This window comes from Centroberyx gerrardi, chromosome 23 (assembly GCF_048128805.1).
Source record: "Centroberyx gerrardi isolate f3 chromosome 23, fCenGer3.hap1.cur.20231027, whole genome shotgun sequence".
Classification (NCBI taxonomy): Eukaryota; Metazoa; Chordata; class Actinopteri; order Beryciformes; family Berycidae; genus Centroberyx; species Centroberyx gerrardi.
The window spans coordinates 18,038,647-18,062,299 of record NC_136019.1 but is presented as its reverse complement, the minus strand read 5'-3'; the positions used below and the strand labels follow the sequence as shown (position 1 = coordinate 18,062,299).

The 23,653-nt window shown below is 43.6% G+C and overlaps 1 protein-coding gene across 1 annotated transcript in view; it reads right to left on the bottom strand.

Moving 5' to 3' along the window:
- Positions 1-23,653, bottom strand: part of LOC139931475 (RAS guanyl-releasing protein 2) — a 42,722-nt gene that overhangs the window by 1,860 nt on the left and 17,209 nt on the right. The window contains exons 8-16 of the mRNA XM_071924990.2: positions 18,360-18,476; positions 17,602-17,883; positions 14,227-14,307; positions 13,619-13,738; positions 12,762-12,877; positions 10,701-10,842; positions 5,738-5,774; positions 1,774-1,932; positions 452-514 (exon numbers count right to left, since the gene is read on the bottom strand). Of these exons, the coding sequence (XP_071781091.1) occupies positions 456-514; positions 1,774-1,932; positions 5,738-5,774; positions 10,701-10,842; positions 12,762-12,877; positions 13,619-13,738; positions 14,227-14,307; positions 17,602-17,883; positions 18,360-18,476 (1,113 nt within the window). The 3' untranslated portion in view covers positions 452-455. The remainder of the gene's footprint in view (positions 1-451; positions 515-1,773; positions 1,933-5,737; positions 5,775-10,700; positions 10,843-12,761; positions 12,878-13,618; positions 13,739-14,226; positions 14,308-17,601; positions 17,884-18,359; positions 18,477-23,653) is intronic.

Genomic DNA, 23,653 nt, shown 5'->3' with positions numbered 1-23,653 from the left:
AATCCATCATAGAAGAGGCAGAGATACCAATGTCTCCACCCACAGCAGCCTCAATAGACCAGAATGCAATGCAGCCACAAGACATGTTGTGTTTTGAGTCAGGGGCTGCGGCTGCAATCGCATAGAAACGCATAAGCCACAGCTGAATGATCACACTTTCAGGCTATTTATATGCCCACACACCCACCTATGATTGACTGCAACAAGTTCATGCCTGTTCTCTGGGGGTTGTTAAAGGGCATTCTGGGAAACGTAGGAAATCACTAACTGAAGTAGAAGCAGACGAGGCAGGTTGAGGGAAAGTGGGTACACCAAAAGAGTAAATTACAACACTTCATCACAAAATAACTCCTGCAATGCATTGAACATCACAGACTGATGATATAAAACAGTGTAAGAGGATCCGAGGGTGGAATTTTCCTTTAACAGCCACAGTAAATCTCTGTCTTACCTGGTTATAGGTGGACATCAAACACTCCTTCCTCCACTGTCTCTAGATCCTCTTCAGCAATTACTGATGGAAACAGAAAAATGAGACAGAGAGTGAAGTGGAAATACAAAAAACTATTGAAAGGGAATGAAAAGGGAGAGGAAAAGGTTAGTCGTCTGGCCTGCTTCTGTTTACCGAGCCAATTCATTTGCCTCGTTGCATTGTCGAGTCCATTGATCAAGCAGGTTTGCATTGATATAAAAAAAAACAGAGCCAGCCGGGGCAGCACTTTTCTCTAATGTCTGATGAAAACACTGCAACTATGAGTCATTGGCCTCGCTGTGAAGGGCCAATCACATTTCCATTGCAAATTACAGGCCATTGTATGAGAATATCTTCAAAATGTCACTGCTCCAAATGCTTGCAGGAAGACAAAGGCGCCCTCCAAAAAGTGGGTGTGTAACAGTGGCATAGCCGGGGTGGTGACGTGCAATGTGGTGAAAACGTGTGATGAAAATTCCTCTAAGCTATACTTTTCTTCCAGAATGGGAAGCTGAACTGTGATTTGGACAAGCAAAACATAATATTCTGTTTTGCTGCTGGTGTTTTTGTACTGCTTATGTTTGAGAGGATGTTTTCTTGTGAGCGTGTGAGTGTTATATATATGTATGTATTGTGTAATATTTTCTATTTTCGCTTTCTCAACATCAGGAAACCTGCAGGAAAACAGTTTTATGCTGCGTTCAGGTCATATGGGAAAGATGGTAGATATGAGCTTTACAATCAGCAATTTTCATCACATAAGTCACTTTGTGATCAGAAAAAATGCCATCGCAGGGCACAGCAACAGTATTTTACATTTGTGGTTGACATTGCAGTGTTTGATTTGCTGTAAAACATGACCTCCGATGTATCACTGCACTAAGTGCTTGTGTGTTAAGTGTGAAAAAACTGAGAATAGTCACCACCAAGAGCAATGAAAGTAGAAAACCTAAATTATGGTATTTGACGACTTCAAAATCAGTGCTTTAAATGGTAATGTTGTTCTGATGGTTATTCCTATATGACTTGAATGCAACACTAATCTTTGGCAGGCCGAAGAAAATTAAACTTGTGCGTTTTTTTTTTTTCTTCTTTAGTAGATAGAGATGGAGAAAGAAAGGGCGATGACATGAGACAAAGGTCCCAGGCTGGATTTGTACCTAGGGAATCACATGCCTGAGCCAATTGAGCCACCAAGCTGTCCCATGTATGTGTTTAAACTTTGTACATACTTTTAAAAAAGCACTTTTAAAAAGCAAAAAGTGAGTGAAAATGCATGGGTGTGCATGTGTGCATCTCACCTGTGTTCTGCAGGCTGGGCGGGGTGTTGGCAGGAGGCGGGAAGCTGTAGGATCGGGCCTGGAGGCCCGGCGGCGACTCGTGGCTGATGCTCTTGGTCCTCTTCCGGCACTCCACCGCCAGGCGGCTCCGGCAGGCCTTGTGGCAGTTCACCCCGCAGGCTGCCGCCGGGGCGTCGAGGTGCAGGGAGAAGGAGGGGGGCAGGGAGAGGTGGCGGGAGAGGAGGAGGGGGCGGGAGGGTCGAGAGAGAGGGAGGGAGAGCCGCCGAGAGAGGAGGCGGGACGGGAGGGAAGGGGCGGAGGGCCGAGAGCGAGGGAGGGGCGGGGGAGGAGAGAGAGGGAGAGGGTGAGAGAGGGGGCGGGGCGCAAACAGAAACATCGGGGCGAAGGGGAGAGCTAGCGGCGACAGGTAAGTGCTCTTACACTCTGTGCAGATGCATGAACACTGGCACACGCACACGGTGAGGCCGAGCGTGCCCGACAACAACTCGCTCAACCAGGGGGAGTCTAGCGGGAGAGGAGCGGGGGTCGTCCAGCAAGGCGGCGAGAAAATACGTGAGAGTCTAAAAAACCTGCACACACCCACACACACACCTTACTACGTCATGGGCACTGAAATTTCAATACTACTACAATACCGTTCGTGAAAGATTTGATTGGAGCAGATTGGAATACTTCGACTTCCTTGAGGCAGGAAGTGTATTGTTAGTCCCGCCCTCCTCCCCCTGATTTGGTTCCCGTCCCATCACTCATCTTGAAGAGCTGTCTACCTTGAAACAACATCTTGCCTGAGGCTGAGGTAACTAGCATCCATAAAGCCACTACAGGTATTAAAGAAGCAGATGGTGACTGCAGCCGATCTGGAATAAAACATTGATGTTCTCCAGGTTTTAGCTGCGCTGTACTATTTTTCTTACTTTCCTCCATTGTTGTTGTTGCTATGACTTCCCTGTTCTGTGGCTGCTAGCCTCACTTTGATAGCCACAACCAGCTCATCACTGGCCATGCCCATAAGACACACCCACAGCATATATACACCCCAAAATGTCCCCAACATCACTTGAAAAGCCAATTTCAGGCAAACAAGGGGATTTAAGCATGAACACACAGGGTCACAGACACAGACTGATAATGTATAGTATATCCTATGCATTTATTGTTATTTTTATGTCAAAAAAGCTGCATATTGTGTCTTTAAAGAAGAAAAAGAAGGATTGGAGTCAAACAGCTGAAAAACTAAACTGGTCATCAAAACTGGTGCCAGGAGTGAAATATGGAACCACTTAGAGCTGACAAAGCTGACACCCAACCGACTTCAAAACCCCTGTGCAAAAGTTGCTACAAAGCTGTCCCAGTCAACACGTTGCTTGATGATTTTTCTTGTTTTTGTTTTCTTGTTTCTTGTGAATTTTTAGCTATTAAGCTAAGTCAAAATTCATTCAGGGATACTGAGGTGCCTTGCAACTCTGAGCAAAACGTCGATAACAGCAAAGTTGGCCGTGACAGGCTTCTCTACTGCACACACACACACACACACACACACACACAGAGTGCTCAAGACACTGCACTTCTGCACTGCAGTGGGTGATTCATTTCAATTATGTCCCTGCCGTTCACTCTCCCTCTCTGAGTATGGGCTAACAATGGTAATGGGGATGAATGGCTAGGGGGTTTCTCATTGACTTCCTCTGGTCTCATTAATGCACTGGAACAAGCCAGAGCACTCACACACTCCCAGTCAGACTGTCACAGAGATACACTCTACCGCAGAGTGGAGAGGGGATGGGGGAGCGCAGAGTTCAGGTGTATGTGGGTTTGGGGTTTGTATGTGTGTGTGTATTAATCTACGAGGTACAAAGTACAAGTACGTGCGTGGGCATGAATCTGTGTGTGTGTGTGTGCTTGTACGCATGTATGTGGGTGTGTTTGGTGTTTGCTCTACACCTCTCTGACATTTTTGCTCTCTTCATCCCGACAGCAGCAATCACATGAGAATGTGTCTGTGTCAGCAGATGGGTTTCCATCCAAGTATCACTCTGCAAATGATGATGCATTGAATTAGAAAAGCTGCACTGAAGCGGCAAATTTTGGGTTAGGGTTAGTTCTTCGATATCACAAACAAGTTGCTATACGTGCTTCAAGTGGAACTTTTTTTTGGTGATTAAGAAATTATTATATTGCATTCTAAGTTAAAATAACAGAAAAAAGGAGGCAGGCACGTCAAAAAAGCGTCTTATGTGATCATGGCTTTATGCGATAAATAGCCATGGAAACGCATTTGTCGTAGTATAAATAAATAAAATAAATAGCAACACTCCACGCTTGCCAAAAGGAAGAAACAAAGCCAGATAACGCCACACACCTGTGGGCCTTGGGCTGCTGTCCATTTGCAATCGTCCTGGCGGTCTACAAAAGGAGCAGGGAAGACTGACTAAAACTGTTTGCAGATGATGTGCGATTGTAACTGTCTTTTGTGTTCACTTTATGTCAGACTGCGCGATTGAAGAGAAGTCTTGATTATGAGCCTGTCAGACTGTACGAACTGAAGCCGCTCCACTGTCATATCATGCGTCATATTGGTTGAACATTGAGGCTGCATCCTACGTCAACCGACTGAGCTCTGACGCCCTCTGTCTGACCCCGAACAGAAGCGACCCGGGGAATTTAAAAACAGTTTGGTGAAACAGCAAGCCATGGCGGTAATGACAGCAATGTTTTGCCTCAAGAAGCCCAAAAAGAGGAGTCTTCCCTCTTTTATTGTACAGATATCGGTCCATTCGTCACATTTTCTTTTTGAGTTGGACATGTTTGGTTTTGCTTTTATCCCATTGGTCATTCACCAGAATAGTGTCATGGCACCGGTCACACTACATGAATATGGGCCCAAATGTCTGACACTGCCAGAACTTTGTCAAATCACTTGATGTGGATCGGCTGTACTTGACCTTGTCACACTGAACGAACAAAGACAGCTGTGCCACCAACCCCCCTCTACTCCCCTGCCATCTGACCACGGCTTGGCCACCCTACCTACCTCCCCACCGTCGCACCAAGCCTCTCCCGCTCCCCTCCCCTGCTCTTCCACACTGCACCAGCCCAGTTGAGCCAGTTGAACTCTTTTCTCCTTTGTTCCCGTTCTGCTGCTAATAAAGCTCCCCCCTGCGAGAGTTTCCGTTGTCAACCCAGCGAGTCATTCTGTGTGTTTTGTCCCACAGGCGCCTCCCCGCGCCACAGTTGCACGGCCATTACTTTGTGAATCATAACACTGCCATGTGCATTTCTTTGTTTTGGACACCAAAGAACAATAACAACTTTTCCCGATGCAAATCAATTCTTGAAAGGGAGCAGCAGATGGAAACGCACCTAATTTGCATTTTACTTTTGGCAACATTTCAAAGGTTTGCTTAACATTTGCTTGACAGTTGGATGGAAACACAACCAGTGTAACTTTGTTAGAGGGAGATTATCACTGCTTAATTATTAGTGTCAGTATATACTGTAGAGGGAAACGGAAGTGGTTCTGTGCGTTTGTGTGTGATGGTAGTAGTGGTGGGTGGGTGGGTGGGGCTTGCCTGTTTTGTATGTACATTTGTGAAATGAGCCAGCTTATTCAAACACTGATCTATTGGAAACCCCGAAAGGGCAAACAGTTTAATATTGTGCGTATTGTGGTCACAGTTGAAAGGTTTCATTCAGCTGTTAGTTAATAGATATAATGCATGATATACAGTATTTGCCATGGTTTCTGTGTTGTTGCCATTTAGTCAATACTCTGTGTGTGTGTTTATCTACAGAAGGTGTGTGTGTATGTGTTTTTCTGTGATGGCTGGAAATCAATGACGTCAAAAAGAGTTGCTAATACACTGGAGGCTATATGTCTTTCGGGGGGGTCACAGGTACATCTGAAAGCTGTTTATGCAATGCAAAACCTCTCTGAAGACAACATGAAAATGAATTGTTCTCTTACCTTTACACTTGTAGCCTTGCTTGTAGAAGCCCCATATCTACAAAAAGGGAGAGAGAAAGAAAAGGGCAGCAGAGTTGGACATTAATTTGTAGCCTACATGTCCTTTCAATTCCATGAAAACAAGAGAGATGTCAAAAATATTAGGGTGACCCAATAACTAGAGGAAGACTGGAGATGACAAAAGGCCAGAAAAGGGTAGGGGTTGAATTTATTCAAAGGTCCCATATTGTAGGAATTCATATTTCCCTCTATATACATGTATGATCAAAGATGTTTGGTGAAGACATTGTTAAAATGTGATTTTGAGTGGGAAAATTTAAAGTTATTGCACTTACAGGCAGTTTCAGACTAAAGGCCCATTCTTGAATTTGATTGGTTGAAAATGTTTTATCATTGCCTCGGCATCCAAAAAATTGCTCGAACCAAAAATATAGTTATAGTTATCATTTTGGATGTTTTTATAGTTATTGTTGTAGTGGAAACAGACATTCTACTGACTGAATATGAGTTTTCTTTTAGATATGGCTTCCAAATAGCTTTCATTGCTTTCTATTATAATGACAAACAAAACTACAAGATCGAATTTGGACTCACTTAGGCTGAAGTATGAGCTAAGTGCCGCATCCTGACGTCCCCCATTGATGCCAATGGACAAATTAGACGACGTGGACAAAAAGTGAGGGACGGAGGAGCGGGCCAGAATGGACCAGAGAAACAGAGGTAGGATGAGAGAGAGAGAGAGGGAGAGAGACAGAGAGAGTGAGGAGGTCGGCGAGACAGAGGGGGTGGAGGGGGAGCGAGATCAAGCAGGATGCGGGGAGCCCACAGACGGTGGGGGAACAATGACATGAAAGAGCCAAGCTGGAGATCACACACAGCCCTGGCACATCTGAGGAGCCACAAAATATCCTGACCTCTTCACACACACGCACACACACACACACACACACATACACACCTGGATGCACGTATGCACACACATACGCACACACTCAGTGGGAAGCCGCACGCACAGCAGCCAGAGGCTCTACAACAAAGTGAAGCCGGTTATGAGCAGAACACCTAAACACAACTATCATCACAGCTCTGCCTACACTGACTGACCTTTACTACCTCTGTAGATGGCAAAACACAATGCACTACAAACAAGAGGTGGAAAATAACCGGCGAAGTCTTTTTCTTATTATTTTAAGCCTTTAGGAAACTATACTTTTACTCTTAGGATTTCTCACTCTACTCAAACATCCTACTTTTTACTGCACTACAGTACATCAATCCAATGCCTGCAGTTACACGTTAATTCATTTTATTAAAGCTACGCTAGGCAAGATTTTTATGTAAAAATCCAGCAAAGTGGGGCTTCAATAGAGAAGAGTGTCCCATCGCCCCCAGTTGAGATGCTATAGATGAAATTCTGGTATTATTATCTATTCAGTTGGTCATGATGTCTTTTGGTGCCAGGTGATGTCACCACCTGTTGTACTCCATAGAAGGTGACATCACCTGGCACCAATGACCAGCCAATAGCAGATGGCCAGTTCAATACCCTACTTTTCACCATTAGGTGTCAGGCTTCACCACAGATTTGGGTTTAGTTTAGTTACTCTTTAAGCTAACTTCATAGAGGTTAATGCATTTAAGATGAAATCTTCCTAGCACTAAAATGCAGGGATATCATCTTCAGTGTGTATTTCTACTATTTATAATTAGGTACATTTAATATTGAATGCTTCAATACTGGAATGGAGGACAATTTGTGTACTTTTCCACTACTGCTACACACAGGATTTCAAAACCAAACGCCATTTATCTTTTCCTACCAGACTTCTAGAGAGTGGCAGCCATCACGTGCCTTTCTGTCCCTGCTTTCCTACAAGCATATTCCAAGAATAGTTTGATATTATGGCAGCTAATGACAACTCTTATGCATTGTGGAAACGTTCCACTCGCCACCTACTCATTTGACATGAACATTGTAGGCAATTAGCTAACACCGGGAAAGATTCTGGAAAGATTTAAAGTGAGTGAGCAGGTAGAGTTTGGTGTCTTGATATTGACCATTGGGGTTTTTCAGGGATCAAACCTATGAACCACCCTGGCGCCACACTACTCTAAGGCTAACAGACTGTGTGCGGTCATCTATAGCAAGTTATCAACCTGGAGCTGTGTAATTTCAACAAGTGCGATTGTAAAACTGTCAGCTTGCTCTTGTGTCCCCATTTAAAGCGGCCTTTACAGCGTATGTGCAGTCAGATTCAGCCTGTTATGTTATCCCCAAACCCCATGATCTGTGAATACATATTTCTTTCTTTTTTTCTAACTGTAACCAATAGCCTTAATATTCGAACTCGTTTATTCGAATTCTGGAGCGCTTACTCCTTTAGTTCGGTTCGGGCAGGTGAGAACAGTGGCATTAGAACTTGGGTGGCACCAAATAACTGCACCGGGACACCTGACAATATAAAGTAATAAAGTGTTATGGGCATAAGGAGACGGATGTTGACATCATGCTTGGAAAGCCTAGCAGAACAAAATGAACTGAGGGTGAACCAGTCTGGACTGATGCTGATATCTATTGTGTTCTTAACTGATATGAACACCAGAGAAGATAAATTACAGCAAAGAGTGCAGACAAGTCCATCATGCCTAGCTGAAGTTACAGGACTGGAATCAGATTTGTTTTGACTCCCTTGCTGCTGCCAAAATCTCTAACCTGGCAGGACGACAGATCACTCAGTCCAATATGTGAGTCCATGTGACTTTTGTTTACAAGCCCTGGTTCACTTGACATTGCGCAGCGTGAACCTAAACAAACCCAATGCAACAAAGTAAACTTTTCCACGGTTTTGGATCAAAGGAAGCAAACTGTAGGTGTGATCGCACCCTAAAAGAACAATGAATGCGGCCTGCGTTTGTGGCTTGATTAGAGGACAGATTGCCCAGACAGACCGCCTGGAAAGCGTTTTTTGAGCATAATGAGAACATTTTTCCCCCTAGCGAGAGCCATTTCCTATACTGTCACCAACTATTTTTTTTGGCAAGTTTGAGTCTTTGTCATGCTGCAATGAACGCTCCAACAGGAGACGAGCCAAGAGGCTCATGCCGCTTGATTCTATTTTCCTCTTTTCATTTCGATTCTCTCAAACTAAACTGTCAAATGTCCCAGGAGCCTTGTGCATTGTGCTGTGTAGTGATACACAGTATAACCAAGCAACCAAGCTTTGAGCCTCCAGCTAAAGACGTGTATCCTCCTGAGACGCCAAAACACACATTCAATACTGTATGTCCTTGCTTTGTGCATTCGGAGCTTAATCTCTGTACTGTTAATTAGGATGTAAGAGCAAAGGTGGCTGTCGGCAAAAACAGCAAAAGATTCTGAAGATACATTCGAGACACTGGGGGGGTCGCTGAACTCCATAATGTTTGTAGGAGGCCCGCCTCGGCTCGTACTTTTCTTTTTTCTTTTTTTCTCTTTTTTTTTTCTTCTTCATCGAGTTAGAGACAAGAGCTGAAAAATGGGCTGCGGGAAAATATTGTTTTTGAACAGCGGCCAAGAGGAAAGCACAACGCAGGCAGAAGAGGAAGTGGCTGTTGTATCTACCTCTGCCACACACAAGCACACACACACACACACACACACACACACACACACACACACAGGGACAAGCACACTGCCAGAGTGCTTATCTTTCCCTTCTCTCTATTCTCCGTTTCCCCACCGTAAGGGTATGAAAATGCCACAGAGCTTCCCCTAGTGTGTATATGTGTGTGTGTGTGTGTGTGTGCGTGTGTGTATGCATATGTAAACGAGTGCGTGCCTAGGTGTAATAATAAAAGTCTATACACCAAAATCTATGACAAACACGTGCTTGTCTCTTGAGGATCACGATCCGCGTCTAGCATATATATATAGGAATTTACGGGGTGTCAGCCCAGTTTCTCTAGCTCAATACGCAGGCCCCACTCAGGTCCTCATTACGGCGGAGTGCTGACTCACCGTCTGTGTCCTGAACAACAGCGGGCTCCTCGGGTGGACCTCAGGGAGCGTTAAGGGCCAGAGGACAGGGCACAGCCGCACAGACATGACACTGCCACCGATGAGGGTTATGATCGGGGTGTGTGTGTGTGTGTGTGTGTGTGTGTGTGTGTGTGTGTGGGGGGGGGGGGGGGGTTGTCAACAAGCCCAATTACCTTCCTCCCATATTTCCCAGAATGCAGCTTCAGCACGGCGCGGCTGTAGCTCAAAGTAATTGGCGCAGCCCCGGGACCTGACAGGAGGGACTGGAGGTGGTTATGATGTGGCGGCGGCGGCGGAGACAAATAACTAAGTGCTGATGGTCTGCAGGGCTACGTGGCCGCGTGAGGCATCGGCCTATTTGCCGGGGTGACCGCGATTGACCTTCAACCTTTCCCCAACAAACCGTAACACACACGCGTCATCGATCAGGTCAGCGGAGAAATCAATGGGTTCAATTGTGAAAACAGCACAGCAAAAACAATAAAAGACGCGTCAATATCTGTTTAAAACCTCCATGTAGGCCCCGAGGTGTTATGGATCATATGGCAGATTCAATATATAAAATCATCTGTGGAATATTGCACATACAGTATATTGAGTAATTCTAGGAGTGACTATGGTTGTTAGTAAGGCGCACAGATGGCAAAACACAAAATAAAACATTGTCTTTATTTTTCACTAAAAACATGATTAACTCTTTATGCACTTCTATATGCACTTTAAGTTGTCTATGTCCTCGGCATGTGTGTATGTATGTATGTTTTTATGTGTATGATGACATGTATGTTCTTATTTTATTTTATTATATACAGTATGTATTGCATTTACTTTAGCTGTGTGAAGCGCATTGTGTTGCCATTTGTATGAAATGTGCTGTACAAACAAAATTTGACTTCTGACTTTTCCCCCATTTTCTCCATATTATCGCTTGTGACTAGTACTCACAAATCCGGCGCAGTGTTCGCAGAAGGTGGGCTTGACGTAGGTGGCCTCAGTGAAGGTGTGGATGAAGCCCATCTTGCAGTTGAGCAGAGAGCTGGCTTTCATAAAGTAGTCGATCATCTCTTCTCTGCTGATCTTCCCGTCTCTGTGAGAGGAAGCAGAGAGGGAAGAGAGACGTGAAGTTGATGCTGGACCCATGACATCACACTGGGGCAGTTTCTGTTAGTCACTGGTGAATCTCTATTGTTGTCTGGGCTTATCCTGTCCATTCAGTTCCTTATGCTTTGTGGGAGTTATGTGTGATACAGTATACCTGCAGTTTATAGGTTATATTTGGTTATAGTAGGTTATAATTGGTCCGATTGACACAAATAGTTAAAGGTCTACATTTTTAACTTGTGTTATCTCACCACTGGTCCCATTTTGACAAAACTTGGCATCTTGTTACTGATTGGCTGAAAGGGTACATGCATCATTTATAGGCAACAGCATGTTTAATGTTCTGTAATTAAATTTCTCATAAAGTTTGTGTTTCTATCAAGGATGTACTGACTTTTCATTGCTTGTACTGACTCTGAGTATTAAACATGAAGTATTGACTAATGCAGATTTAGAGCATTAGTTTGAGGTCATTTCACAAAAACAGATTTATAATAAGGGTCACAAATGAACATTAATACATTACCTTATGTATGAATCAACATGAATTAAAGCATGAATTAATGAATGCACTATAAGGATTTCACAAAGCTCAATACTGACAAATAAATGAGTCAAACCTTGGTCACCATTAGTTCATGGTGGTGACTTAATACCTTTGTACATTATGATTTGGCATTAATGGTGTTAACTAACAGATTAAATAGAAGGATCAAATGGGCTATAAACCCAGTTTACAAGGCACTAAAGGCAGAGGCAACAGTGCAGCCAATCAGCCAAGAACAACCTGATTCCTCTCTTCTATTCCCTTCATACACAATACAGATAGGAGCCATAGATCTACTCTATTGTTGCCGCACAACCCAAACTCTCTGCAGTGTATTTGTGTGTGGCTTTGTACAGCTTAATTACATGCTACAGTGTGGCAGCACACAACTGCAGACATCAGTGGGCTCATCCACAAACGTAAGCCTGATGAACAAGGAGTTAACTCGCTCTAATTGTTTTGTTCCCCTCAAGCGAAGTCATGGAATGATACGAAATTTGGTAATGATCCGCTAATGAAACATTAATTGGGGGTAAGCATTCATTGAACATGAATTCACTATTACTTCATAGTGAGTTAATTGTTTTGCCCGCCCTCATCACCCCCACCCACACACACACACACACACACACACACACACAGTGATGTAGTGATACAATATTTAATAATGAGCTAGCTGCAAGCATTACTTGATCATGGATGCAACTGGGTTTATAGCCCATTTGATCCCCCTATTTAATTCATATATTAATTACATCTGTTAGTTAACACCAGTAATTAATGCCAAATCACAATGTACAAAACTATTAAGTCACCACCATTAACTAATTGTGACCAAGGTATGACTCATTCATTTGTCAGCCTCGAGCTTTGTGAATTAAACAGTTCATTCATGAATTAATGCATTAGTTAATGTATTAATTCATGTTTATGTGTGTATCCTTATTATAAAGTTATTAATGAGGGAGATCTAATCCATTTTTCCTAATTAGAGAAATGTAATGTGTGAAAAGGCAGACAATCAAGTCACTTTGCTTTGATTTCTAACATGTTATATGTGGCTCTTGGCATCTAATTTTACTATATTTTAGCACTGTGTTAGTTAATAACTGATGCAGGATCAGTATTGTTGCATTTATAGTTTATAGAATGTCTATCGTTCACCTGAGAGTCTTTGCTTAGGAATCCACAATGAAAAACATCATACACACACTTAGATCCATGCAACTTACATGTATTCTCTGTATTAAACACATTTAATTGCATGGATCTAAGTGTGCAGAAGCTGTTTTTCACTGTGGATTCATTAAGCATACAAGCTAGTGAATAAATCTGCAGATGTCAGGTTTGTCCCTTACTGGTTCTTGTCCAGTTCTCCAAACTTGCTGAGGTAAGGGAAGTTGTTCCTGATTGCTTCGAACTCGTCCCTGGAGATGTGGCCGTCGCCGTCCGTGTCAAAGTTCTTGAAGACCGACTGTATAAGCATGAGGGTTGGGAAGGTTAGTTTCAATGTGAAACCTATTACAAACTACTGATTACTTACAGTTTTAATCAGTAACCGAATCCACTGGAATATTCAGGATCAGTAAGATCGTAGGTAAAAAAAAAATCATATCATCTACATCCGCATTGTTTACATCCACTATTAACAATTTTGTCAAATTTAAAAAAAAAATACATATACATATATATATATATATATATATATATGTCTCTAATCACACAATCTAAATACATTTAACATGTTTTGCAAGGGTATCTGTACTCTGATTGCTATGTTTTTAGGTTAAGTGTAACAGATTACTGTTCCTGTTTTTGTAGTATGATCACTAGAATCCCATAACACATCACTGCTGCCTGATGAAAACCTTATATCTTCACAACATCAACTTTTAAGGAAGTAATCAAAACAGCCATATTTTTACATTGACAACCATGTATTTTTGAAATCACACCATAGGTTTAGAAAGGTTTTCATGAAAGGTCATTAAACTTTCTCAACGCATAGCAAGAAAAATCACGTGGAGTTACGAGGTTTTCAAATGCCCTGGTAACTATGGTAACCGATCATTACACATCCTAGCAATTAAGGCCAAAGATCCCAAAGTGTGCTCCACAGTTATCATGTCAAGGACAACAGCAAATTCACCCTGAGCCTTCCAGTGTGATTACTTTGGCCTCTGCAATTAGCCCTGAAGGGGAGTAACACACTCACCTCCACCATCTTCTCTATGTGCTTCTTGATGATGGTCGGGTCGGCGTTGGGCTTCACCGACACCGACCACTCGTCGATCATAGTGGGCTTGGGGTCAGGTGCAGGGGCGGGGCTGGAGTTCTGCGAGAGCCAATGAGAAATCAAAGACCATAAGATCAATAAGTAGGAGCCATTGTGCCTAATAATAGAGCTCCTATACACAATAACGGTTAAAGGTCACTACAGTGGATCAAAATGCTATGAGATATATATATATATGTTTATGGAATATTACAAAGTCAATATACAGTAACAATACAGTCGTATATAGGGTTCGACCAATGTGGGTCTTTGGAGACTTGTATTGTTGTCAGGGTGGAAAAACCTCTGAAACAGCATTTAGACCATCATGGGACACTAAAACTCTCCATCGAAACCCAAACTAATGAATTTCTTTTAGCAGCTCTGAAGGCAGGGTGACCCACCACTCCTATTCAATGGTAGAGAAATGGGCAGTGGACAACATGACTGGCCAATATCTGATATTTAATAAGAGGCCAGTATTGCCCTAGTCTGATATCCACATCTCTTCCCAGGTCTGGTAATGACCTCTGACCCCCGGTCCTCACCGCTGGCTTGGCACTGCGAGGTTCTCTCTGTAGAGACATCTGGTAGATCTCCTCCTCCGTGTGGTACTGGTCTAGAGACACCTGCACAGCACAGGACAGAAGGAACAAGTGATGTACTGGTAAATAAAAAGGTGAGTAAACTGTGACCTCCAGTCAGGGATCATCATAAGGCAAACAACCACCAAAATAAAAAAAACAACTAAATTATTCTTTCAGAAAAACATTAATTTCTGGTTTTTCTTCTGTATAACTTTCATCAGTTTGATACTACCAATTATGATTTCAACTATAAATTTACATTATAAAGATTCATGTAAGCCACAAAGGTGGGTGAACCTTTGTGGGTGGGTCCATTCCACAAATAATAATGAGTTTAAGTGGGTTTACCATTTAACATTTAGAAATCATTATCAATGGTTTGGCTTCATCATACGAACATGGCAGACAATGCCAGCTGTCAATTATATGACTTTTCTGGTGGAAACTAATCTAAAAATGAATAGCAAAAATGAATAACAAAAACATTATAAGGTTGTATCTGGGTGGAGTGCAGTTCTGAGACCTTCCATCTTTTGAAATCTTTTTAAATATATAAAAAAAAAACACCACACAAGGACAAAGTAACATTCAGGATAATGAATGTGTGGATAACTCCATTTTGATTAAAAACAAAAAGTCAGATAGAACCTTGAGCTAAGCTCATGAGGAGGAGTTGTAGATGAGACATAGGGTACATTTCTAATTTGCCAGTACTTTATACTTTCCAGAACTGGTACTGAACACATAACACAAAGAACAATGGCCATCTCAGGCGCAGACCTGTTCATTATAGGCATTGTCAGCAGAGTCATTTTCTGTAAACACAATGGGGATACTATGGCAACAGGTGAGAGAGCGGGATCTATTTTTGTTTTAGTCGGCACAGTGCAGCCGACTGCCACATGGAATCATCCACCGCATCCACTGCCGGCTGCATTCTTTCGCTCAGAGCTACTCTCTAGCATAATTGCATTTCCTGTGTCTTATTGAGTTTAAGTGGTAAGTGCGGAGGGTAAAAAGGTTTTTCTCCTTGTTGGGCCTTCTGATTCATCGGAGCTTACAGTATTTCTGTGCAAAGGTTAACTGTAGATGGTCCGCAATGCTGAGGATGTTAGAATAGAATCGCCCTCATTGAACATGACTCAACCAGGGGGAAATTGTTGACTAAATCAGATACTTTTAAATCTCTGTGGTTTCCTTATTTCGGCCCCACACAGGCATACTTTCCCCTTTTCCTAATTCTGAGGATGTTATTGACTTTCTCTCCTTTGCCAGCGCACCTCAAGTCAGATCAACTCCAATAAGCGCCGGCGTAAGATAATTAGCTATCGACTCCGTCCGGCAAACTTCCCCAGGTTGCCCCTCAGCGCCGAAAACCTGTCAAGTTGTTTTCTTTCATTTTCGCCGAAAACGAAGGGAGCCGGTCGCAATCTCCCGCGAACACCTGCAGTCGGAAATGGTAATTGATCTCCTGGGATTGGTTAAGCTCGGAAAAAGCTCCCCTTCTCAAATTCAGCGGAGGCTTATCTGCATCTGCCAAAAGAGAGTGAACGCTGACACACGCGGGAGTTTAGTTTGAAGCCGGAGACTGAAGGAACTTCATCTCGGTTAATAGCGCTAAAACACCTCCACAGCTTTCATGCTGAAGGACAGACGGCTCTATAGCTGAGATCAGTCTCACGCGGTGTCCTCAGACTGAGGCAAACCTCCCACTAAGACGCAGAGTCAGCCTGTTATTCTGCCACAGAATAACACAACGCTCTGTGAGGTCTTGCTGCCTTAAAAGTGTTTGCTCATTCTCTACATCATTAGAATAGAATTGGATGACACTCACTGAAAACACCCATTTTAACAAGTTCTTTCATCTAGTATTGAGTCTTATTTACCTTAAAGTAAGTGAAAAGATCTGTCAGGGGGATGAGATCATTGCACTTGCTGTGTCATTTGTCATTTTCTTGATACTAGTGGTGTGATCCGCCTTATTCTGCTCTTTTTCCCCCAGATATTAACTTGTATTTCTAAAAATAAAATTCAAATAAAATTGAAACTGCATTGGAAACAAGTGGAATTACCTCACCCCATTGGCATTTTTCACTTGTTTTAAATGAGAATACCAGTGTTCATGCATTTAGAGTTATAGCCCATTAACTACTGTCTACACCCAGTTTAGATTTGTTCCCAATTATGTTACAAAGCATTCCATATGTAATTCGATTTTCTAACATTTACTTGCTTTTTTGGTTAATTTAAAAATAAAATACAAACTTTACAGTGTCAAACCTAGCTTGAAATGAACTGCTGTCCCGGCTAACAAAGACGTCCCAAATAAGAAGACATGGATGTGACAGTAACGTAAGGCGATGTGTTTTTGAGGTTATTTCCTGGAGGAGACTTCCATTTCTTCCTGTGGCTGTCAGGTGATTGACAGAAAGCAGAGTGTAATATAATGCAGCACTAATACGAAAAACTCAACTGTGGCACAATGAAGTAAGGATAAAACAGAAACTTTGACAAAACCAAATTGAGGCTTCATGTGTACTGTGATGGATTCTCTCGCTCTGTGGAAGTTGTTTTTCATACTGTATGAGAATGAATGGCAACAAATGGCTTCTTCTGAAGGGAGGAGAACGAGCGCTGATATCTCCAACTATGCTGACTGTGTGCAGAAACCAGCAGGGAGAATGGAAAGGAGAGGGGCAACCTCGAAAACAGCATTATCTTTCAGGCACAATATGATTTTAAGACTGAATAGGGAACTAAATGACTTGTTTACAGTGTTTACTGTTGAGATACAGCATGACAGAAGTGTATTGATGATAAATGATGTGGCAATATGGCGAAAGGCGCTTCATCTTCCCCCACCGTGTGATGCATAAGAAGAGAAAATATCTTAGCACGTTCTTGGCAAGGGAACTGAAAATCAAACTTTGAAAAAGAAAAAAAAAAAAAAAAGTTGTCTCTTGGTTATCCAATTACCCCACAAATGTTTCCCTGTATGTATTTCCCATTAAAAAGGAAAAACAATGGCTTTGCATCAAACAGGCTGCCAGTTCTGCTGGCTCCACATAAAGCATCTAAACTTCTAAAAAAGCATCTAAACTTTTTCCTCCTATTCCTCTGCTGTCTGGACGCTTAATGCACTTCATGATGAATTACAAATCCAATGAATAAGCGAGTGAGGAAGTTGTAAATTACCACACAGCATCCGATACTAAACAGCTTTGAAAACCTGCATGAAAAATGCATTAATTATTGAATCTTGGCAGGTGCATTTTTCCAGTTCACCGGCCAAAACGTTAATTTTTGGACACTGCGAATCAATATCCCCGCGCTAACCGTGAGCAGGTTGAGCAGGTCCGTGTTGGCGTCGACGCTGGGCGGCGTGATCTGGATCAGCGCCAGCTCCTGCAGGATGGCGTACAGCTGCTGGGTCTTGGCCAGGTTGACCCGCGTCTTCTCCTTGTCAGCCCAGTCGGGCAGCGCCACATGCACGGCGATCAGGTCCTTCAGGTGCACGCCCAGGATGGGGAAGCGGAAGCCGGCGCACTCGGAGAAGCGCTTGCGGTACTGGCTGTAGTTGCCGCACGACGTCACCAGCTCGATGAGGCCGTTGAAAATCTGCAGGGGGGAGAGGATGAGAGGGATGATTTAGGAGGAGAGGATGGAGACGATGGAAGGAGAGGAGATGAGAGTTGGCAGGATTTGACGGAGGACAAATAGAACACGGAGAGAGATTTGTTTAGAAGAATCCAAAAAAATTCGGAGCAAACTTTTGGACCAGATGGACTTATATAACCGACACGACGAGGCACTGCAACTCCCCCAACTGTTGCATTCATCTTTCCAGTTCTATGGCCTGAATTCATATTGCGAAGAAGCCACTGTGTAGGAGTAATGGACTACTGTCATCACAGATAAGGCGCTTTCGCAGCCTACATAGAGGAGTTGTGGATCGCTGAATAGAATTCAACATGACTTGTTTCGCTAAGTGCTGCAACCTGCCACCGCGCGCTGAATTCGTCTGGTCGTGTGTTTCGGTGCCGGACGCCAGAAATAAACCGGCGAAGGTGGAAGCTCTTGGCAGTTTGACGCACCTTGTTGGTTTCGGCACTGATGTGGGTCTGCGTGTCTTTGAGACGGGAGATGGAGCTGTTGCTGAGGCCGCCCACCACCGCCATCAGCGTGTTGAAGTTCTGCAGCTGCAGCAGCTTCTGTAGATGGAGAGAGGGCAGGAGGGGAGGGAAGGGAAGGGAGGGGGGGGGGCAGAGATTATTACAAAGATTGAGGGTGATAGACATGGTGAGAGAAGAGGCAGTGTGTGTGTGGGTGTGTAAGCCGGTGCCAAAAAGGATTTAAGGGAGAGCGAGATAAAGAGAGAGAGAGAGAGAGAGAGAGAGAGAGAGAGAGAGAGGGAGAGACAGTGATGCAGGGCGGGAAGGAGTCGGTAAGATGCAGGAAGGAAAGTACAAGATTTAGAAGGTAAAGCAGAGACAGCAGAGGATAGGAAGAAAAAGCAGATGTGTGTAAAACTGATATACGCACTAATGGACCTCATCCGTTATAGCTGATTGTGCTGAGCGAACCAGGATATTATTACGCCCGAGCAAATACCGCTCAAAGCTCCGCTGCGCGAGTCAAAGTTACGCTAACACTTTGTGAATGGCGCTCGGCGGGGGCTCCGCGCTGCCCTTCAGCCTGCGTGGCATCTTGCTGGAAATCAATAGGGTCGCAGCTGTGTGGGCGGGCTGCCAGAGGGCATCATTTGGTTCGGCTCAAACACCCTTTGGAATCAATTGGCAAAGCCCTGCGTTGTGCAGAGCGGGTTCAGCTAAACCGCACGTTCATGGGACGGGTATCAAGGCCTGGGAAAGGTTTCGTCGGGTCTTTCCACTGGAATGATGTGTGTATGGTAGTGTTAGGTGATCAATTGTCAGCTGAAACATAAAGTGTGATTGGAATAGAAATGTAGCTTTTCAATGGGTGAGAAAATGTACATTGTTGACATTTGTAAGTACAGTCCTGATGAACTGATGTACAGTTTTCCCAATAGTATTCCCAATTGCAATGGAACAAAAGCAGCACACCCATGAGCAAGGCTCTGGGAAATATCGTGTGTTGAGGCTGCCTTCTGTGCTAGCTGTGAATAAATTTGCAATTGGCTTGGAACATCGTTTTAGCCCTCTGCATGTGCTTCCCCATTTCAGTGTCTTGCCCTCGGCTACATTTTTAATTACCAAAAGATCAAGGCAATTTGAATCTGCAAAATATCAGCGAGGGAATTTCCATCGGGGATGGATTCGGTCCACCGCCGACCCTTGATGTATTCCATCCAATTGCCCGAGCCTGGTGTATGAATAACATGGTCTGAGCTGACTTCTGGACACTCGGTTCGCAGGGGGAAATACAGGTTATCATTATGAAAACACCCGTATGTTTTGAGCATGCATGATTGATCCTAAAAAAGGAGTTTTCATAACAGGCATTGCAGAGTTACCAGTTCCGACATTTTACAGTGCAATTGTGGAAATGTCAACACAAATAACACGGTGTCATGCTGACACAAGTACAAGATGTTTTGATTGGGTTCCTCAAGCATCTGAAATTGTGCGTTTTTGATAGGAATCTACAAGTGGGGAACAAAGTTGTACCCTGCTTGCATGTTTCTTTCTGTTTGTTCCACTTTGCCCTCTCCTCTGTGTATCTATCAAAATAATCTGAGAGAAGAGAAAAAGATTGAAGATCAAAGATGCGCGGATAATTCAGGGATGCTATATTAAGGATGGTGATATTTGGAAAGGAGGATAAGGGAGGGAGAGCAGGAGGGGGGGGGGGTCATTCTCGGGGCCTCCTGCAGGTGAACTGTCACAGTCGTTCATTTCGAAACGAGAACACGGGGATGGAGTCAGCATCTATCTGTACCGCGACCCTGTTATAGCTCCGCGAAGCGCCGAGAATAGTCCGACTGTTCGGTTTCGAGGAGGGTGAGACGCTTAAGAGCGCTCTATTGGGTTCCCTCGACAAGAGCCCCGCCGAGGTGTTGGAGCGCTGGCGTATTCTGACAGACGGGGGTGGCCGAAACCCGCTGAGACCCCTGGTAAATAAATGATGAGTGGTGGAGTTAGTTCTGGAGATGAAGAGAGGCGTAAAAGAGATGGATTAATTGAGGGAAAATGGGAGCAGACTGAGACATCTCGTCATACACAAAATCCAAAAATAGAGTCGCAATAAGGGGGAGTAACAAGGAGGAATACATAGAGCACTGCAGGCAATAAGGATGACTAAGGAGAAACTGTTTAAAATTCTCTCTGTGTGCTTTCCTACAGTCGACTGAGCCTCCCCAGCACAGTAACTGAATTGTCCCAGAGCGCGCGAGCCCGGCCCATCTGGCAGACCAAAGCAAACGATAACATCAAACTGATATATTATCAATTACAATAAGACCCAGGATGGCATTTAAAGGGATGTTTGTGCAGTGAAGGGATAACAGTCTGCAGGCATCTGGTCAGTGAACCATATAAGGCCGGGACTTGGCAGCTAGGCAGGAGACGCCGGGAGGAGGCTTGATGAGGACAGATTAAGCTAAGATTAGGATTACAAGCATCTTGACCCGTAGATGACCGTAGATGATTTGATGAGCAAATGAATGGTTGAATGAATGACTGTATATTTTGTTTATGTTCCATCTTCATGTCAACGTTTAATCTGTAATCGACAGTCCTGGAAGGGGGATCGCTCTCTGTGAGGCCCTTGCTGAGGTTTCTTTCATTTTTGCTTTCCTAATGAGGTTTTCATGGGAGGTTTTCCTTGTTCTCATTGAGGGTCTAGGGTTGGGGGGGGGGTTCATTTTCATTTATTGTTTCATAATGTAGCCATTGTGAAGTCCTTTAAGACTGTAACTGTAATTAAGGGCTATACAAATAAGCTTGACTTGACTTGAATGGATGGATAAAGGAATGGCATAACTTTAAAGCGGCACTAGGCAAAAATTTTATGTAAAAATATATCCATATTAGCGACCTAAATCACAAATTGGGGCTGCAACAGAGAAGAGCACCCCATCCCCACTAATTGAGACGCTGTAGATTCGCCCTATTAGATCAACTGAAATTCTGGAGTTGGGTGTGGTCCCAGGTGGAAGTGAAGTGCTGCGTCCAGAGAAAGCTGGACTCATCAACGATGATTGAACCTGCTGCCAAAAGATTGTTTTCACCATCTCCTTCCCTACCAGCAACTAAGAAGAAAAAATGTCTGAGGCGTACGCAGTTTACTGATGTCAGGTTTCATGATTTCTGGGTAATGAAGTCCTTCAAACTAATTGAAACAGTTATCTCTCTCTGCCACTTGGGGCCGCCACAGTGCGAGGTTCCACAGTGTAGCTTTAAATGGCCCACATTGCCCTGAATTATCACACCCGCAGGCTGCAGGTTGTATGACCACAAAAGCAGTGTGTCAGATATGGTAGAGAGCAATTTGGTGGCTCCTCAGTGAGGGCAAGGAGGAGCATAGGAGGTCTAAACTGATCTCAGTCTGTAACACTACCTTGCACCTTCTCCACGACGAGCTGGTGCAGCTGTGGAGCACCTTTGAACCTCCGGCTCATCTCCCTGAGGTGTTACCAAGAAACATTTCAAGCGTTTCTTTGTGCCAACTGTTCAAGGTACACAAATGCTTCCTGCCACAAAGGTGTCAGTGTCAAAAAGAAGGGTGCTAAAGTCTGGTGACACTGCACTACACATGACCCTATATATGAGTCTGTACATATTGGGACAGATTGGAGACATTTCTGTACACGTTACTCCCATCTGTAATCCTGATCATGTCAATAGCCAATGATGCACCTTTACACTTTGGACACATTTCATTATATATTGTGACGACTCCTCCCCCTTTGTTTGTGGCTCTGTGTGTTTTTCTTGTGTTCTTCCTGTTCCTGTGTAGGAGGCAGTCAGAGTGGCAGAGGTGTGTCAGGAGGAGGACCCATACCTGACTCAGATGAGCCACACCTGAATCAATTCCTCCTGGTTGCTATATAAGAGGGCTGGATATGTCAGTTCTCTCTCTCTCCTCCTGGCTAGCAGGACTTTGGTTTGGTTGTGTTTTGGGTTTTATTAGACTTGCTTTTCACTTTACATTTAGCCTGCACTACACTACTGATAATACTGATTTACATGTTTCACTGTATTTTTGTGTATAGTTTAATATGGGTTAAATAAATTTATTTTGCTTTAAATCCATAACTATCTGTGTGGTCTCCCTTGTTTAGTCTGGACTTTGCTATGGCACAGTGGCTTTGGGGTTTGTGTTGCCACAGTGTCAGTAGGACTGTCAGTAGTTGGGTGTCCTACTTTGGAGCAGTCTTGTTAGATGAACTATGCACACTTGTGGGCAATTCCAGGTCATGAGACTGGGGTTGCGGCCAATTGTTTGAGCAGGATGCATGGGCTTGGAAGCAGCCTCTTGGTGAGCCAGAAAACCTAACAAGTGAGTTGGAGAACATTGTTGCCGTGATCTTCTCCCCAACTTAGGTGATGATAGTGTGAGTATCATCTCTCTTTGTGGTGGGAGTAGCTTGTCTGGTCATCTGTGGCAGTAAGTCTTTTGATATGCATTCTCCTGTTGCTCAGCCTTATTTGGATATTCGCCATATAAAAGGCACTGAAAATGTAATGGCGGACATCCTTTCTCGCACCTTCTAGTTGCATTACCACACAATGGTTAATGTTGCCTATATTTGTGCCTTCTTCTGTCTCTCCCTGTTGGTCTGTCCTGCTCTCTCTAAAAATGCTCCTACAGGTACCAAGGTACTTGGAGGGATTGGTATAAGGTATTGTAGATTTTTGAATAGGCCAAAAGTAGAAGGTGATTCTGTCAGTCTTCCAGTACAGTAAAAGTGACAAATGCAAGAGTTAGGCATTTTGGTACTGATTAGATAATTTATGAATTTTTGTAAATTGTAGTATTTAATATTGTATTTTCTTGTAATATTTTGGCGGAGTACCTGGTGGGTCTCCTTTCTTATGCGGGGGGGTGTGACGACTCCTCCCCCTTTGTTTGTGGCTCCTTGTGTTTTTCTTGTGGTGTTCCTGTGTAGGAGGCAGTCAGAGTGGCAGAAGTGTGTCAGGAGGAGGAGCCATACCTGACTCAGATGAGCCACACCTGAATCAATTCCTCCTGATTGCTATATAAGAGGGCTGGACTCTATCTCTCTCCTCTCCTCTCCTCTCCTCTCCTGGCTAGCAGGACTTTGGTTGGGTTTTATTAGACTTGCTTTTCACTTTACATTTAGCCTGCACTACACTACTGATTTACATGTTTCACTGTATTTTTGTCTATAGTTTAATATGGGTTAAATACATTTATTGCTTTAAATCCATAACTATCTGTGTGG